The sequence below is a fragment of the Artemia franciscana genome, chromosome 12 (assembly GCF_032884065.1).
Source record: "Artemia franciscana chromosome 12, ASM3288406v1, whole genome shotgun sequence".
In the NCBI taxonomy this organism is placed as follows: Eukaryota; Metazoa; Arthropoda; class Branchiopoda; order Anostraca; family Artemiidae; genus Artemia; species Artemia franciscana.
Window position 1 is genome coordinate 16172197 of NC_088874.1, and position 18696 is coordinate 16190892.

Sequence of the window (18696 nt, forward strand, 5' to 3'; positions counted from 1 at the left end):
AATGAATTTTGAAAAAGTGGGCTGGGAATTGGGACTAATTCGCTCTCTGTGTTTGGTTTATAACAATCACAATTAACATAAATTATAAACTTCATATAGATATAATATGTGAGCATAAAATGTAAGCTCAAGTTTCAGATCAGCGTCATTATAAGATTTATTAGTGAGATTACACTAATTAGTCAACCAATAATTTGATTATCTGCTAAAGACAGTGAAAAAAAGACCTTGCCACTCATAACATTGGCCTTTCCGATAATTAGAACATGATATAGTCTCAGAACCTGTTTCAATCGAGCCGTATAATTTGTTGTCAAATAAGGTTACCCTTAAAAAAGCTATCTTAGAGCTTTTGGGCGTGGTCCACTAGCCAAAACTTTCTCTCTAGCAAAGAAAAATCGGTAATATATTCACCATTTATTCTTTAATTAACAAATACACAACAGCGAATTTGCATGATTTCACTGGTGTTCCAGAATACAGCACATACCTCACGATTAGCTGAAATAAAGCCGTCAAACAAAAGAAAAAATAAATTTACAAAAACAAAGCTGTTATTAGCTACTTTAAAACAGTTTTTTTATTCCCATATGTAATAACCTTTTCAATTTGATGAAAGAAAGGTCGAGCAATAATTAAGCTAATTAAGCTAACTTGCCACTTTGCTAAAGTACGTTTTGGGGTTTATTTTGGGTAAGTTATTTTCCAGTTAAAAAATAAACAAACTTTGAAAAAAAATTCGTCGACTGACAGTCGCTTCAACAAACCACGTTTGTGATGTTAGGCAGTCTCCGGTTTTTTTTTTGTTCTAAGCTCAATGATTCATAAAAGCAAGGTCAATCAATCTCACAAAGTATTACACTTCAAGCTTACATTTTAGATGGTCGTAAATGCAAGCTAAGCTAAGGGATGTCATTTTAATAATCAACAACACGGGACTCTTCGGTGACATAGATGGTCTGGGTAGTTTGACCTCCTGGAACTGAGGTGACGAAAGTGCGGTGTTTGGCACGAACAAGGTTTAAATTTGTCTCGGCAGAGTCAGCACGTTCTTCGGCGGCTTCGAGTTCTCTCTGGAAGCGACGGACACGGGTCAAGCTTTGCTGAGACATTCCCTCCTAGAAAAATGAACTAAGGCTCAAAACAGTGACTATAGAATTATTTATACATCACATCATTTGTAACGCTCCTTGGACATCGTGTATAATGACAATGCTAGTAACTTTGTTGACGAGATTACGATATCTCATAGACGAAGAAAAAGTACAAATATGATTGACCCTTAAAAAAAAACAATAAAAAAGAAAACAACCAGAAAGGATAGATGCGTACCATCTTATATCTTTCAAATCAATACAAAAACTTTCAAAAGTTCACTTTGAATCAGCCTCGCTTGAGTGAGATTGCTATTTTGTTCATACCTTAATTTTTAACATATTTTGTGCCCAAAAATAAAGAGATTATCTCTGGCTCATTTTCGAAGGCGAGGTGAAATAGGCCTCTTTGCAGTGTCTTTTATTTTAGTCCCAGTTGCAGAGGGACATTTACTTCATGAGAAGTAGGCGAGAACTCAAGGTAAAGACACTAACGTGATAGTAACAAGCACAATTCGCAAAAATGTAAAGGGGATGTATTTATTTAAATCTACAGGGGGATCAGTTATGTTGTTTTCAATTTTCTTCAATGAGCATACTAAAGAAAGATATTTGTCAATGAAAATATGAGAAAAAGTTATTTTTCGAAACGAATTGGAAGGTCGGGGGGGGGGGGTGAAAGAAATATAGGGGGAATATACAATAACAACTTACTGTTTCGCTAAGCTGACGCTTGTAGACTTTGATCTTTTCGTTAAGTTTGTCGACGGATTCCTGTAGTAGAGCAATGTTCTTATGGTCTTCATCTCCCTGGATTTGAAGCTCCTTAACGTGGCGTTCTTTCTTGCGAAGGATTTTAACTGTTTCAGCATGGCGACGACGCTCTTCGTCCAGTTCGATTTCGATATCGCGAACCTATAAAATAATAAACTACAAATCCTGCCATCTGCAGAAAATTGTATTCGGTAGTTTCGCTTCTCTTGGGGAACTTATTAAGAGAGAGATATATATATATGAACTGAGAGAGGAATAAGCATAGCTTTTAGTTCTGAACGAAAGCACTGTAAAAATATCTGCAGCTTTCAGAGTTAAACCCAATGATGAATATTTAATTGTGATTAGTATTCACGCAGGGCAAATTTTGATATGATTTTTTTTTAAATTACTATTCAAATTGTTTTCTTTTTCAACGTAACGTCCTTTTCATAAGAGACAAAATTTCTCAAAGGGTACAATCACAGAAGAACAGAATTTACTTGTAACGAACCAATGACAAAGAAAATTCCTCTTTTTGTTTGCTTAAGATTTCATACAAAAAAACTTTCAGGTTTGCAGTCTTTTTACAGTCTCAAAACTTAACATAGAAACGACTGGTGAATACAATAACAGGCAAAAACTGAAAGAGTATTTAGTTTTCCTTTCTAGATTGCCTATAAAGAATAAAGTGATTGGCTAAAAAGAAATGTGACGTCACAAAAATAAACCAATGCAATTATGGCTCACATTTTAAGACGGAGGAATAGGAAAATACTTTTTTTGTTTCCCTTTGGTAGAACTCCAAAAATTTTTGTCTAATATGCAGCTAATGCTACTGGAATTGATAGTCAATTTAATTGGCTATCAAATGGTAAGAACTGTACGTCATTAAAATTTCGCTATTCCACGTTCGTCTTATTTATCTTCCAAGAATGTATGAAACTAGGCAACGGAAGTTCAAGTTCTTCACAAATCTTTCAAGAGAAATGGCTTTGGATGCCTGTTTGTCTGCCATTCCATGCAAACTGACGGTCTTGTGTCAATACCAAATTTTTAGGCAACCTGCCGCAGACTCTAGGCAGGCGTGGCTTTCTAAAAGCTAACATACAAGCATTGGTCCAATAAGAGAGTCACACTTACTCCCGCCCTTTACCCGTACCATTTAACCAAACATTTGGAAGTATCTACCTTAGGAATGGACATATGGACAGATAGACTTATCTATTAACAAACGAACTGACATCATTTTTATACAATCCTAATAAGGGCTTATGCCAGATTTGCCTCTCACTCAATCGGAATATCTGTCTTGATTTTTTTCAACAATTAGCTATGGCTTGGTGCCCACAGCTACTTGATTTTTATTTCAAACCTTTAAATATCATATATAATATATTAGGTTAAAAAAAATGACAGGATTAATTTCGAACGTCAATTTCATCCAATATTTATATTTATAGAAAACCAATTTATGAAATATTGAGTGTCGCATCTTTAAATTATCACTAGTGAGACCGCAAAGAAAATTGCCATTTGAACACCTTGAGCCTCAGTACGTGAGAAATCAGGAATCGAGCTATTTTTTATACACCGAGAATGTTTTTACAAGAACTATCAAAGCGTGAATAGTTAGGAGAGGATTTTTTCCGTGTTTTCCTTCATCTTAATGAACCGGAAGCTAAGTAGGAGTTGGTGGTAATTAGGTCAAATACAAGTCTGTGCTTCTATAATTAGCTAAAATTGTAAACAGAATCTTATTCAACCAGACTTCAAAATACAAGCCGACAAAAATCGATTCTCGATTCTTTTTATATTGTTACTAATAGTTGATCAAAACAGGTGGCCACCTTAGAATCTTTTATGCATACATGTTCAGGGGGGGGGGGGGGGGTAATGCTCTCTTCCCAAAATCTCAGAACTTCTTCTGTTGTAGCCATATTTTTTTAGAATTCGACTATGTCTTTCTTTTCTTTTGTTATTCTTAACAATTCCCTGCACCTGATATAAAACAAGGTAGAGAATACGGCATTCGACTTTCCAGTCCCTACTGGCGGTGCTGATCTCTGTTTCATGACTTTTCATTCAGGAAGTGCATTGGGGGTTGAGAGCCAGCCATCCAGTGCTTTCGCACACTCTTCCTGTTTACCTTCCCCGGATTTATCCAGGTACCCATTTAGAGCTGGGTCGACTTTGGCTGAGTAACCTCCTGTGTATGTGAATACTCTTGCACATGCTGAATTTTCTCGTGGTTTTATTGAAACGATCCATGGTTATGGATCAGTAGGCTGTTTTCTCAGTATTTAAATTATTTTTATTTTACTTTCAGAAGTTTTTTTTTCATTTAGCCACCAAAAGTGTAACACAAAGCCGTCAACTTGCAACGTTAATCATGATCCGTAGCAATAGCGGTCCTAAATTTAGGTGCTAAGGACTGCAATCTTGTTTATTTAAGATTACACCGAGAATTTTCGCATTAAAAAGAATTGATAATAAGGAATGCTTACTCTAGCTTCGAGTTTGCTGATGATGCGCTTGCTGTTGACGAGAGTTGAAGATTCGACTTCTTCCAAACGAATGGTCAAGCTCTTGATCTCAACTTCGAGTGACTTCTTGATAGATTCAATTTTGGTGACTCGTTCTTGCTCTTCATGAAGGAGCTCAATCGTGTGCTTAGCCTCATTTTGTGCTTTTAGTGCGCGGTCATCAGCCATCTATGAAAAATAAAAAAGGTTTATTTATCAAAGTAGCTAAAGAGCCTATTGGATCAATTCGGCAGAATTTTTTTTACTTTTATGCCTAAACAGAAGATTATAAGTCACCTTAACCCTGTACAACCCAAACCAAAAATTACACCCCGAAAGCTCCAACATGATCCCCTCAGCGGCGAGATAAAACAGGGAATACTCTCTTGTGACGATAGGAAACCAGCTGGACTGGCATTTGCCTATTCTCGGGATTCTTTCATGAAGGGCAAAATTTATTTAAAAAGTACTCGGGAGAAATACTGGCTTCAGCCACCCTTTATATAACCTCACGGGATTGGCTAGGAGTTACCAATTTATTAAAGTGAGGCGGACATAAATCATGTTCACAAATTGAGAGCTTAGCCATGATGTAACTTTAAAAAAATGATATAAATTGAAAAAGGGATCATTCATTCAGGGAATATGGCGTACCAGACAGGCCGAACTATAGAAAACACAACAGATTTATTACAAAGCCGTCTTCTTCAGCCTTTTTACATTGCAGATATATGAAAAAAAAATTCCTAAAAATAATGAGTCTATATATTTGCACAAAATACTGTAGAGAATTCCACATAGCTATTCCTTAAATAGCCCTTTTCAATGCTTTATGTATATAGAATGTATGAATTCTATAGAATACATTCTATATCTACATTCTATAGAATAGAATGTAGAATGTATATCAAAGGGAATAAGACTGAACCCTATGAAATTCAGTTCTTAGTCCTTATTTTCCATCGAGGAAGCGACAATAATAAACATAAACTGCCCTCCCTTACCTTCATGGGGGCAGTTCAATGCATTAAAATTAAAGGGGGGAGGGCAAAATTTATTTTTTCAAAATCTAGGGGGAGGGGTAAATTTGTCGTTTTCTCAATTCTTTTTATAATGAGAATACAAAATACCCCCAAGAAGTTATTTTTTAAAACTCTAGGATGGTGGACGCGAAATATGAATCGGGAAACATGACCCCCCTCTCAAATGACACAAATGTTAGGAGCTGGACGTATAATTTCAGAGATTATTGGTAGTGGTTCAGGAAGAGCCTTAGAGGTAATTTCAGCATTTTAACCACCAACGCCTGCAAAACATTGCAATATATTGGAACATAACACAAAAACAATGTAAGACGAAATTTGAATATTAACTTTGAATCAAACGTTTGAAACACATAAACAGATATCAAAATCCGTTCACAAATTAGAAACGTACATTTTAAAGTAAAACGCATTGAAAATGGACAAAGACAAGCTTTCACACGGTGGCGTCAATTGGAGCAAAGGGGCTCTGGCCCCTAGTTTTATAGCCTCTCCCTCATTTGGTATTTTCATTGCAAGAATTCATGGTCAATCGATTAGACCACAGCTTAGATACCGATACTGTTATGAAAACTCGATTTATTTTTGGGACACAGTGCGCGGTAGCGATGCTAGCGGCTTGAGACAGGAAACTGGCAGTCTGTACCAAAAGCTTCTCATGGGCAAGATAGGAGTTTTCATAACTGTATATTGGTATCTAAGCTGTGGTTCCCGCCTATGGTGTTGTAGTACGATCTACGCGTCGGAGCGCGGGCTTGGAGGAGGCGCCAAGTTCAGAGCTCTGTACCAAAAGCTTCTCATGGGCAAAATAGGAGTTTTCATAACTGTATATTGGTATCTAAGCTGTGGATTAGACATACTTTCAATTTTTCATTTAATGAATACGTTATCCAGTTTTAGGCAATTCAATTAAATTTCTGTTTTAAATTTCCAGTCCTCCAAGCTGCTTATGGAAGCACTCTCTAGGATTCTTTTTTCTTACTCTTGTGGACTTAGTAATTGTGGTGAGATTATCCACAACTCAAAATAATCATAGCGCTTGGGCATTATTTACAACGCTGTACTTATCATTTGGGCATTTCATTTATTTTTACATAAGCTGGTCACGAACCATCTAAAATCTATTATTTTGTCCCTTAAGGATGTACCCTTATATTGTTGTTTAACATCAAAGAAAGGCAGTCAAAAACTAAAAGTTTAAGTATTACCAATATAATACAAATATTATAACAATAGCATAGCCCCATGCAAAAGAACATTCCAACTGGTGATATTATACCCAGACGGTAAATAAGGGTTAGACAACCAAAACTAATAAGCGACTACTTATTATACTAGAGGATCATCAGAGAGATGTCACTGACATTTATGAGTCTCCTCTATGCTCTACTCTGGATTCTGACTACTCCCCTTGTGGATCCACAATAACTCCCAAAATCGTACATTTCGATTCAACGGATATTATATTCAGTAGCACTAATTCACAGAGATTCGGTGTAGGGGATTTGGGGGGTACATATGTTTTTCAAAATCTGGGGTAGGGGTTAATTTGTGTTTTTTTCTCAATTAAATACCAAAAAAGGCATTTTTCAATGAAAATATCCCCCGAAAAGGTGTTTCTCAAAATCCAAGGGGAGCATACTAACCCTGTCCCTCTCCAATCACCGCCACTTATTAAATTGGTACTTGAAGCTATTAAAAATTAATTCTCCTTAAAATATCACTGCAATAGAGCATTTCTTCATCGTAGCCCACGTCGATATTAAGTAAAAACAATTAAAGGTCGAAATATAAAAGTAAATTAACTGACTAATGCATTAGCAAAATAGTAAGGCATACCTTGAGTTCCTTAGAAACTTCATCATAATCTGAGGCAAGGGCACCGATTTCTTGCTCCAATTTGTTCTTGGTAGATAGGAGAGTGGTGTTAATGGAGGTAAGCTCATTAACACGGATGCTAAGCTCTTCCGCATGTACCTCTGCTTGGCGTTTTGCACGGTTTGACTGAAAGAAACAGTATTTATTAAAAGAAAAAGATATTTCAACGATGTGCATGAAATTCAACTTCATTCAGCTCAACCTAGTTCAACTCGACACTTTAACATAACCCTCGTTCAACTCTGTTCCCGTTCTACTCAGCCTTCGTTCAACTCAACCCCACACAACTCAACCTCCATTCATCCCAAACCTCATTCAACTCAACTCCATTCAACTCAACCCTTTGGTTCAACCCTCATTAAACTCTATTCTCGTTCGACTCAACCCACACAATTCAAAATCCATTCAACTCAATCCTGCACAGCTCAACAGTCTTGAATTTTCGGGGTAGCTCGACCCTCAACCCACATGCAACTCAGTACTAAAATTCAGGAGAAGCATCTAAAAGTAGCAGTTACAGTTTTAGGCCTGATAAACCGGGGGGGGGGGATATAGTATGCACAATTACAATTGCGACAATTTTTGTCAATTAAGTGGGTTAATAGCGGTGTAAAAATATAAAATGAAAGGAATCTAATGTCAGATGTCAGGAAAGCTGAGGGGTCAGCTGCCTCACTGCCCAGGGCTAGAACCACCACTAAAAGGTAGTATTTCAACACTGTAATTTGAAAAGAAAGTAAAGAAGTTTTTGAAGTTACCAGAGTCAAGGAAAATATATTTGCTAAAAGTTTGCTCGGATAGGTTATTTGAGACTTCGTCATTTATGATTGGCTTGATTAGGATCGGTAGTCTATAGTTTTTATTTTTCTTTAAAATAGACCTTCATTTAAATAGATTATTAGGACCACGTAAATAATAAATTATGTTAATTCTTTTATGTTTTACTACATTAAAAAGCAAACTTTTCCAAAAAAAGTAAAAAAAGGCAAATAAGATAAGACTTGAAAAGATATCTAGGTTATGAATATTGTAAAAGATAATGTTGTAGTTTAGAATCAATTGATTATAAAGGTTTGGATTCAGGGTCACCAATTCATGGAGATTTAGAGGGGGGCAAGGTTTTTTCTTTATGGAAATACGGAAAAGTATTTTTCTTGATTTGGGAGGGGGTATTCCCCCCCCCCCCCCTAGTTTGCACTTCTGTTTGGATACGATTTCAAAAAAGGTTTAAAATATTTTCAGGGATCAAGAAATTCAGACATAGCAGGCCATAGCAGCCTGCATCCAAAAGGATGCAGCAATTTTTTTGAGAATTTATTTTCGAGTCAAAAAAACTTGGAGGGAATCTATTACATTGTAAGGTGGGTTTAAAATTATAAGTATGTTGCTAATGTTATTAAAAGACAGGGCCCACATTCACAGTCAATCTGTCAGAGGAACAAATGTTCCATTTAATGCACGAGTGTGAATCGATAGATATTTAAGGGATAATATTTTCGGACAAGGAAAGTACAATGAAGAGTGGGTGTTCAGAGTGATTAAAGTGAATGCTATGGTACTATAAGTTGACTAGAAAAATTTATAAGATTAAGTATGGATTACATTTGAAATTGTAAAGAAATTATACACCAAGCGTTTTTTTTTTGTAAATGTTTTTGAAAGGTATTTTACATATCAAGAATAATAAATATTCTATTTTTTTGTTGCTATGGAATGAACATCTATCTATCTTGGCAAGAAGCTTTTGTGGATCGGACAAAAAAAAGGTAAATGTATCTTTAAGATGCTATTCTTTTGAGGCTCTATGATTGGTTGTCTTGTTTATGTCAATCCTATTTATTTGCAGGACTTTTCGATACTTATGTGTTATCCTGACCACACTCAAGAAGTTTCATCTGTTTGATCTGTTCAAAGCCGGTTTTCCCGTCTGCACTCTCAGTTAATCAGCTTAGCCTGGGTGAGATAAACTTTTTTGCTGGTAAATTTTAATTACATATTTAATATTCAGAGATGGTTAGGTATTTAATATAATGCGTTTTGGGTGGTCTGCTTTCCACAATTCTCTGCAGTTTCCATAATTTTGTTACTAGAGTATTGTGTGTTTGTCATATTTAGGTATATTTCATTATGATTAACCTAACTTCGCTTCTTGAGTGTGGTCGGGATAACACGCAAGTACCAAGTTTTCTTTTGACGGCTGGACTGTAGAATAGACGATGAGAATGAATGATTCCCATTTTAATTAACGATGTGATTGTGAGAATATCTTACTCTCTAATTGCGATGGCAATTAACTAGAGAACTATAATGGGGGAAAAAAAAATCAAATTACATTATCTGGAGACGCTCATTGATTAGATCATAAGTGCAAAAAATGAACACATAGAATGTAATTCCAAAGATAACCCTCAATAAAAAGATTTAGTCTTTTCCGTTATGCCTATACCGCTATTTAAAATGCATCTGGAGTCTACAGAGGGTAACCAGTTTCATAGCGAATCAAAGAATGGAAAGAACAACAAAAAAATATATTATTAGGGCTGTATATGTGTCCATCAGGGACAAATATAGAGCCTTAATGCATTTTCAGGGTATAACGTTAGGAGCCTAATAATACCATTTTTTTAAATATTAGGTGTGTATTAAGCCTACGAATATATTTGAGACCGTTAGGGGAATGTGGATGAACCGTCATAAACATAACTTTAACAATAAAAAAAACATAAAATTAGTAATCTAAAAATCCCTCTCTTTTTGTTCTAGCGACTAGTAAACAACTAAAAATATTTCTAAATAGTGGCATGGATGCAACAGAAAAGATTCAAAAGATTATTCGAAACTTCCAAGATTTTACTAAAATATCATTTCTGAGCTGCATTGTCGAACAGTGTAAAAAAATACATTTTTAGATGCATGTCATTGTTGAAAATATGATACTCCACATGATCTGAAGTTTTATAATATATGTATAGCGTGATATGTATAACATCATATGTATAGCATACTCAGCTAAAGTCAACCTTAGTATTTTCTTTGATGTCGAAATTTTTTCAAAAATCATTTTGACAACAACTTACGCTGTCAAGGTTACTTTTGTATTCATCAATTTCAATTTGGAGGGATTGAATGCGTCTGTTAGAGGCACCCAGCTGATCAAGCGCTTGCTGCAATCCTCGCTGAGCTTCATCGTAGAGGGCTTGTAATTCCTATAAGAGGAAAGAGAAGACTGAATTAAGGAAAGTGAACTACTGTACAAATAAAGGCTAGTAAATTGTTTCATTATTTTTCCGTTTTGGTTCATTTTTATTGTTGTTTTCTTCTTTTATATTTTTAATTCCGATTTCTCATCCGTGCTGGGAATCTTTTTCCATCAAAAATTTTACAGTTCATTTTTCAGGCAATTCAAAGGAATCTTAAATGTAAATCTTTTCATTAGGGTTTGGCGTTAAAATATTTGACGACCTTTGTGTTCAAAACTAATCTGACTGTCATATTACAAAAGGCTACATCCCATCTGAAATCAATTAACTCCGTCGGATCATTTATTAGCTTTTCCTCTTTTTGGTGACAGGATAACGGATATCTAACCTATATATTCAGACACTCCAAAGGTTTTGGTGGTTCTAGACCAGAACCAATACCTCAATTAGATCTGAACACTTTCAAGTGCCATAGAGATTATCAAAACACTTTCTGGATAGCTAAGGTAAAAACAATCACTTGATTAACAATAACCATAGCTTAATTTAGTCAGAGAATTATGACATATAGAAGCTTCGTTTTTTATCCCGGCATTTCTTTGTCTATTTGTTTTTTGCTCATTAGATCAAGGTACCAGAAATTATCTTTGAACTCCGATCTACATACGCAACATTAAGGAGCATTCACCTTGATGGCATTAAGCGAAATGATTACAGATACAACCGACTGCACATGAATAAACCTAATCAACGTGCAGTTCATGTTCAAGGTAGTGTGATAGCCTCAGAGAATATCTTGGTATTAAGATGTGACTATAGAGAAAATATTAGGGAAAAGACGGTTTATATTCCCAAATCAATTAATGATCATGCCTATTATTCTGTAGTCAAAAAACTAAAAAGAAATTGTTGTATTGGTGAGAGACTCAATGCAATCAGTTACTAGTCTGCAACATGGAGCAAACTGGTTGCAATCTATTGAAGGGGCATAATATGCTATGGGGAAGGGTGTAACTGACCCCTCTGGACCCCAGTTTCCTCCCAGACCCCAGTCCCCCCAGTTGAAATTTAGTTTCTTCAAAATCTTGTCAATAGTAAGATAAGCCTGCATAATTCAAGCCTCTAGAGAAACGGGTCAGTTTTCTTTAGTATAAATTTGCCTTTATGGAACTATATGGCTCATTTTCAATTGTCATTTTCATTTGATTTGGGAAAATTGGCTCCAAATCCCCCCCAAGATTTTGGCAAAATTACGCCATTGATCAAGTGCTAGTTGTTAATTAGCTCAAAATCTGCAAAGCTCAAACCCAACAACACATCTATCAGCGATTGAGACGAATCTAGGATTTTACTTGGTAAAGATTCCAAACCCATTAGAAAGGGGGGGGGGTGAATCAACCACCAAAAATATATTAACCATTATATAGCCCAGAATATAAATCAATACAAAAATTTTTAACATTCTGGGTAGGGGTATGAATTCCTGGTTATACAAGACCCCCCCTGGTTATGTATCTAATCACATAAGTAAACCATATCTTCTGGAACTATTTAAAAGACCCCTTTGTGCGGACTGCATGCGTGACCAGAGGTCGTGACGTAAGACAAAATCATGGCTCCAGCGGTAGCTGCAATAGAGGCGCCATTTGGACCAAATCTTAGGGTGGGCATGAACTCCATCTTGCCCCCCCCCCGAATCACTTCATGTCGCGTAATCATCTAGGAAATGGGCATTTGACAGAACTCGAGAATTTTATTATGTATCTACCCTACTTTCAAAGTTTACAATGATTAATAGCACATAGCGTAATTACCCCAAGGGTCGTCAAGTAATTACGCTCTTTGGTTAATAGGTGTGCAGTAATTTCAAATCAATTGGACAGAATGGATTATGTTGGACATAATGGATTATTATGGCCGGCAAAGGGCCCTTTGTGGTGGAAGCTTGGGCCCCTGGAATATCTGGGGTGGGCATTTCCCCCCCCCCCCCTGACCCCCCCCCCCCCCCCCAAATGGCGCCTCTGAGCTGCAGCCTAGTTAGAGAGTGAACCACGACCTCTAGTAACCAAAAGCTTAATAGCATAATTTAAAAAAAAATGGTCTAGTGGAAAAAATGGAAATTTGTAGCTGATTAAGAAATTGTAACTATTATTTCGATTATTTTAAATAGTAAAATATTTTTGCGGAAACGAATTTATAGGAATTTCGAATAGGACATGAAAAGGAACAGGAATTGAAAACTAGCGCTTTGCTGAAAACTAGGCTTAGTATTTTTTTTTAGAGAATTTAAGCTATAGACTAAAATTCATTGATCTGATGGCCGATAAAAGACTACTGAGAACTCTATAAAAATAAATTAAGAGCTTTATATTATGCCCTAATTCTGTTTTGTTGCGTCGATGATGTGTTGTCAGTAAAGCACTAGTTTTTTAGACTTCAACAAATATAGGAAATATCACGAACCAGTTTTACAAAAATATGTAGAAATTATGAAGCAGTAGTTTTGTTTGATTTGAGTTTCAGCTTCGCTCTTTACTGTCACCAGAAAAGCTTTTTATTTAATTATTCAAACTGAGGGGAAAAGGCTATAAGCATACTTGAAAGTACAATACTCTGAATACCAACGACTGCAAGGAAACATGCTTTCTAATTCACATAAATTTATTGCCACAAAGCCTAAAATTTACAGAACTCCCAACTCTAAACATTTTTTTAAAAACTTTGAAAAGAAAAAGTTTTTTTCAAGTTTATCTTACGCCCTTTTATTTCCGGCAAGAAAATGCAAAAGAGAACATGTCAAATTTGGTGACTACAGTGGTCAAATATAGTTCTGAAGCATGGGTGCTTCAAAAAAACGGAGGAAGATTTGCTAGATGTTTGCCAGAAAAATTGTCTACTGATTGTTTTGGGTACTCGGCTGACAGACCGCATTTCAAATAGTAGGCTGTACAAAAAGTGTGGTTCAATCCCGCTTTCTAGGACTATAATGACAGAAGGGTTGATATGGCTAGGGCACGTTCTGAGAATGAAGGATGACAGATTGCCAAAGATTATCCTTTTCGGTCAACCGTCTAGGGCTAAACGGAAATGTAAAGATGGAGGCTTTGAATGGATTAGGATGGAGGAAGAACGCGCATAGCTGTGCTGGCCTCAGGCGACTTGGTGCCGCAGTGAGTTGTTAGTAGCAGTAGGAGATATGTAACTTTCTGGGTAACCTACATTTTTATGGCTTGGAAAAATTCATACTGTTGCCTCTCTGAAGCCCAAAAGAGTTTCAATAATTGTCCTTAATTAAACAATGCAGTTTCACTACGCAACTATACTATTCGATTAAACGAAAGACCATCTCATCAAATACTACGTACTACACATTTTGAATCTAGTTTTAGCGAACGTAATTAAATTGTCTGGTTCATTTAAACTTTCGATTTCAAATTAAGGTTATTGTGGAAGCAGAAGCTATTAAAGGAAGACTAATTTCAACAAGAGCAATGATCCATAAACACTGACCAGGTTGACCAGCTCCACTGCGGTAATGCAAAAGAATTTAAGACATTCAACATAAGGTTTTTGCATGACTGAAAATGTTGAAAAATCACTTTTTTAACTGTTCATAACAAATAACTTAAATTACTCGACTCCAAATAAATTATGATTGGAAAGCCGAGACAAGTTAAATTCCCAGTGGATATATGCGCAATAATGATAATTTTTCGCTACATTTCCTGTAGATATAAGAAACGCAAAATAATAAAGACTATGAATAATTAATAATACTGAAAAATAATATTAAAAATTTTACGTGCTGAAAAACGCATAAAGACCAAGTAAATGCATTTTCTTGTCCTTTAGATCTAAAAAAAAAGTTTTTGGTTTCAAAAGCAGATTTCCCATTAATTTTTGCAAACCATAAAAAGAGAAATGAACCGTTTTCCACTTATAACCATTTGGACTAGAACTATCTACCTATCATGCGACTTGATTTAGAATGTGACTTAGCTAACTGAGCTACTCACAAGCCAAATTCTGTACCTCCACTTTTTTATTCATTTTTTTATTTTATTTTCGAAGCCTTTTCTCACAATTCCTCTGATGCTACAGAAAACTTGCATCTTTCTTCAATAAATAATTTCTAAAGACAGCTTGAATTAAAAAAAAAACAAGTTTCGCTCTTTACGCTAAAGTTCGAATTTTGTTCCAGTTCTTTAAGAATGACCTCTGGATCACAATGGTCGTTTAATTAGAATAAATAGCTCTTTTGAAAGTACTAAAAAACTTTAGCGTAAATAGGGAGGTATTGACGAGGGGGCACACCCCTCATATACGTAATAAAAAAGGGACTTATTACATATATGAGGGGGTTCACCCCATTATCAATAACTCGCTCTTTGCGCTAAAGTTCGAATTTTGTTCCAATTCTTTAAGAATACCCCTGAATAACAAAGGCCGTTGAATTAGAATAAATACTCTTTTGAAAGTACTAAAGATTTTTTAGCATAAGCAACGAAGTATTGATGAGGGGGAGAATCCCCTCAAATACGTAATAATTTCTGTTCGTCTTAAGTTTTAACGTTGCTTCTTACTTTCAGTTGAAAAAATTTGATTTTTTTTATTTAGTTTCTGATTGTTCTTAAATAATGCTGGGAAATCTGGCAACCCCTCCATGGAAAATTCTCTTCCCCCATGAAAGATTCCCCCATGGAAAGATCCTCCTAAGTAACCCTCTCCCCCCGACCTCTCCCCACCAGAAAAATCCTCCCTGAAAACGTCTGTATACTTCCTAATAACTAATGCTATATGTGAACAATGGGCAAAGCTCATAACTTGCAGCCCATTCTCCCGGGGACTGTGGGGACTAAACCGTCCTCAAAGACATAGTTATTAGATTTTTTGACTATGCTGAACAAAATGGTTATCTCAAAATTCCGACCCTGTGACTTTAGAAAAAGTAAGTGTTGAAGGGGGCCTAGTTGCCCTCCAATTTTTTTGGTCACTTAATAAGAGCACTAGGACTTTTAATTTTTGTTTGAATGAGCCCTCTCGCGACATTCTTGGACTACTCGGTCGATACCATCACCCCTGGAAAAAAGAAATAAACATCCATCCGTGATCTTTCTTCTGGTAAAAAAAATACAGACTTCCACATTTTTACAAATATCAGCTTGAAACCTCTACAGTAGTGTTCTATAATACGATGAATCTGATGGTGTGATTTTCATTGATATGCTGAATTTTAGAGGATGAAATCATCTGCAAAAATTTGGAATTTTTTTTTTGCCAGAAGAAATATTACGTATGCGTGTTTATATGTTTTTTTGTGTTTTTTTCCGGGGGCGATTTTATCGACCCAGTGGTCCTAGAATATCGCAAGAAGGCTCATTCAAATGGAAATTACAAGTTATAATAACCCTTTTAAGTGACCAAAAAATTGAAGGACAACTAGGCCCCCTCCCCCGCTCATTTTTTCCCAAAGTCAACGGATCAAAATTTTGAGATAGCCATTTAGTTTAGCGTAGTCGACAAATCTAATAACTATGTCTTTGAGGACGACTAAATCCCCCACAGTCCCCGGGGGAAGGGCTGCAAGCTATGAACTTTTCCCATTTTTCACATATAGTATGGCTATTGTTAAGTATACAGACGTTTTCAGGGGCATGTTTTCTTGGGGAGAGAGGGGCTTACGTGGGAGGATCTTTCCATGGAGGAATTTTCATGGGGAAGAGCGTTTACATGAAGGGAGAGCTGGATTTCCAAGCATGATTTGATAAATAATCAGAAATTAAATATAAAAAAAGTTTTATAAACTGAAAGTAAGGAGCAACATTAAAACTTAAAACGAACAGAAATCATTACGTATACGAGGAGTTTCGCCCCCTCGTCAATACCTCACTCTTTACGCCAAACTATTTTTAGTAATTTCAAAAGAGCTATTTTTTCTAATTAAATGGACTTGGTGATTCAGGGATCATTCTTAAGGAATTGGAACAAAATTCGAGCTTCAGTGTAAAGAGCGAGGTATTGACGATGGGTTGAAACCCTTCATTTACGTAATAGCTACTATTTTTTAAGTCTTAATGTAGCTCCTTACTTCCAGTTGAAAAAAAACATTTTTTTAATTTAATATAAAATAAAACAGAGGGCGCAGTTAACAGTAAGTATTAGCAAATTGAATCCACAATTTTCATTTTTTCCCATATCTTCATCGCCGTTCATTGAAAAATAAAGGTAAGGAGACCGAATTTAATTCATTTTAGTGTCTTTTTTGTTAATAAATGAAATTTTGGTTAATTATTCAGAACAAACTTAAGAATTTTGATCTGTAGATCTGTAAAAACGGGTTTCATATTTCATAGCCACAAGAATTATTAGTTTGACAGAATGCATTTGACCACAATTTGGGTTATATATTTGCACATTAGAAGTAGGAAGAAGACTAAATCCGGGACAGAAAAATTTCAAAGGGGGAATTGAAAAACATTTCTCCTAAGAATTGACAAGTCTGTAATATAATTTGTCTCATAGAAAAGCTATAGAAAAATCCATCAATTAAAGGCAAAGTAAATGATCAGGTGAAGCAACACTGCTACCACAGAATCTTTATTCTCTTTTTTAGTACCTCTCTTTATTTATATAAAAGAAAGCACAACCCTTCATCATGATGATTTATAACCCACAGGAGGAACGAATTAGAAGAGTATAATCTGTTAAGATCGAATCGAGGATTTTTCAAACAAGATCTGATTTTTTAGTCTGAAAACAGGTTCTTTTGAGCAGTAGGTAAAGTTCTCCATAAAACAACTACAATTCCCCACTAGAAGTCAACTCTACTTACATTGAGTTGCATAGCTTGTTTCTTGCACTGTTGTTGGAGGCTAATATTGTTCTTATTGGCAACATCGATAGTCATTTCTAGCTCAGTGATGGTTGTCTGATACTTCTTCTTAATGCGGGTGATTTCGGTACGGAGCTTAGTCTCAGCTTCAACAACACGAGCGTTCAGCTGCTCAACCTCTATTATATGACGTTTGCTGAATGAGAAAAATCATATAAATCTCAATATTTTCAATGGACATTTCTATACAACATCCAGTCACTTTGGCTGAATACCATGTAACTGCAGAAGCATCTATAAGGGCAGAGCCTATCAGAGATTAGAAAAAAAAATACTGTAACAGCACAAAGAGGGTATTGTGGAACCTAGGATTTTGAATGGAGCCTATGAGCCCTTTGAAGGTGCAGCAGAAGCATTTTTTAAAACACACATTACTTTTTCTATTGAAAAACAAACATTTAACTTAAAAATCATTTAGGATCTGATGAGAGTGTTCGCGAAGAAGCAGAAATACAATAAAGTATAAGCACTGAAAGGCTCTCAACTAGAGACAGGAGCAACGATTCACAAAAATGTGGTACGGGAGACAATTTTTTCACAAACCATGAGGAGGGGGTAGGTTTCTAAGTTCTATTTCAATGGAAGTACAAAAAAGAACATATTTCAAGATCTAGGGGGAGGGGAATTGCCAACGTTCCCCTGATTTATACCTCTTGCAAGAGATCAGGGGGCTGTATGATTGACTTCTTTTAAAAGGTTTGATAAAAAACCATTTATATTCAATCAAATGAAAATCAATAAAAGATTGCCTAGATCTTGTAGCTTGACTAAATATTTACACTGTTTTGTTTTGTTCTTTTCGGAAAAGAAACATAAATTCAGATGAGATAAAAACAGGAATCAGATAGCCTGTTTCTCTTCACTGCTGAGTTTTTGGTAGAAACAGCTGGAATAAAAACTTTATTTTCATTCAGTTTCCACTTCTGCTTTTAGAAAATATCACAAAACAGGCCTTTTCAAAGAAAATTAGCCGTTTTTTAAACTTTTCGCATTATTCGAACTGAATAATATCGAGAACATCATTTGAGTTCTTAAAAAATATTTTGCTAGCAGATATGAGTTGACAGATTATTTTCCGGCTTTATGCTAGAAGGTGAGTTACTTTACAAGGTAAAAGACATGTGGGACATATAATCATAAAAAATAAATAAAAAAATGAGACTGAATCTTATAAGAGTCCCCAGATTCTTTTAAAAATCAATAACTTAAAAATGAAAACAAATTGAACAAGAATTGAACACAAATAAATTGAACTTGTCTAGGTCTTAGCTTAATCTTAACTTAATTAACTTAACTGAAATCTTAACTTAG

The 18696-nt window shown here is 35.5% G+C and overlaps 1 protein-coding gene across 1 annotated transcript in view; it reads right to left on the reverse strand.

The window, feature by feature from the left end:
- Window positions 1–402: 402 nt before the first annotated feature.
- Window positions 403–18696, reverse strand: part of LOC136033752 (paramyosin, long form-like) — a 66259-nt gene continuing 47965 nt past the window's right edge. The window contains exons 13-18 of the mRNA XM_065714648.1: window positions 17326–17521; window positions 10371–10499; window positions 7255–7419; window positions 4355–4561; window positions 1809–2009; window positions 403–1118 (exon numbers count right to left, since the gene is read on the reverse strand). Of these exons, the coding sequence (XP_065570720.1) occupies window positions 918–1118; window positions 1809–2009; window positions 4355–4561; window positions 7255–7419; window positions 10371–10499; window positions 17326–17521 (1099 nt within the window). The 3' untranslated portion in view covers window positions 403–917. The remainder of the gene's footprint in view (window positions 1119–1808; window positions 2010–4354; window positions 4562–7254; window positions 7420–10370; window positions 10500–17325; window positions 17522–18696) is intronic.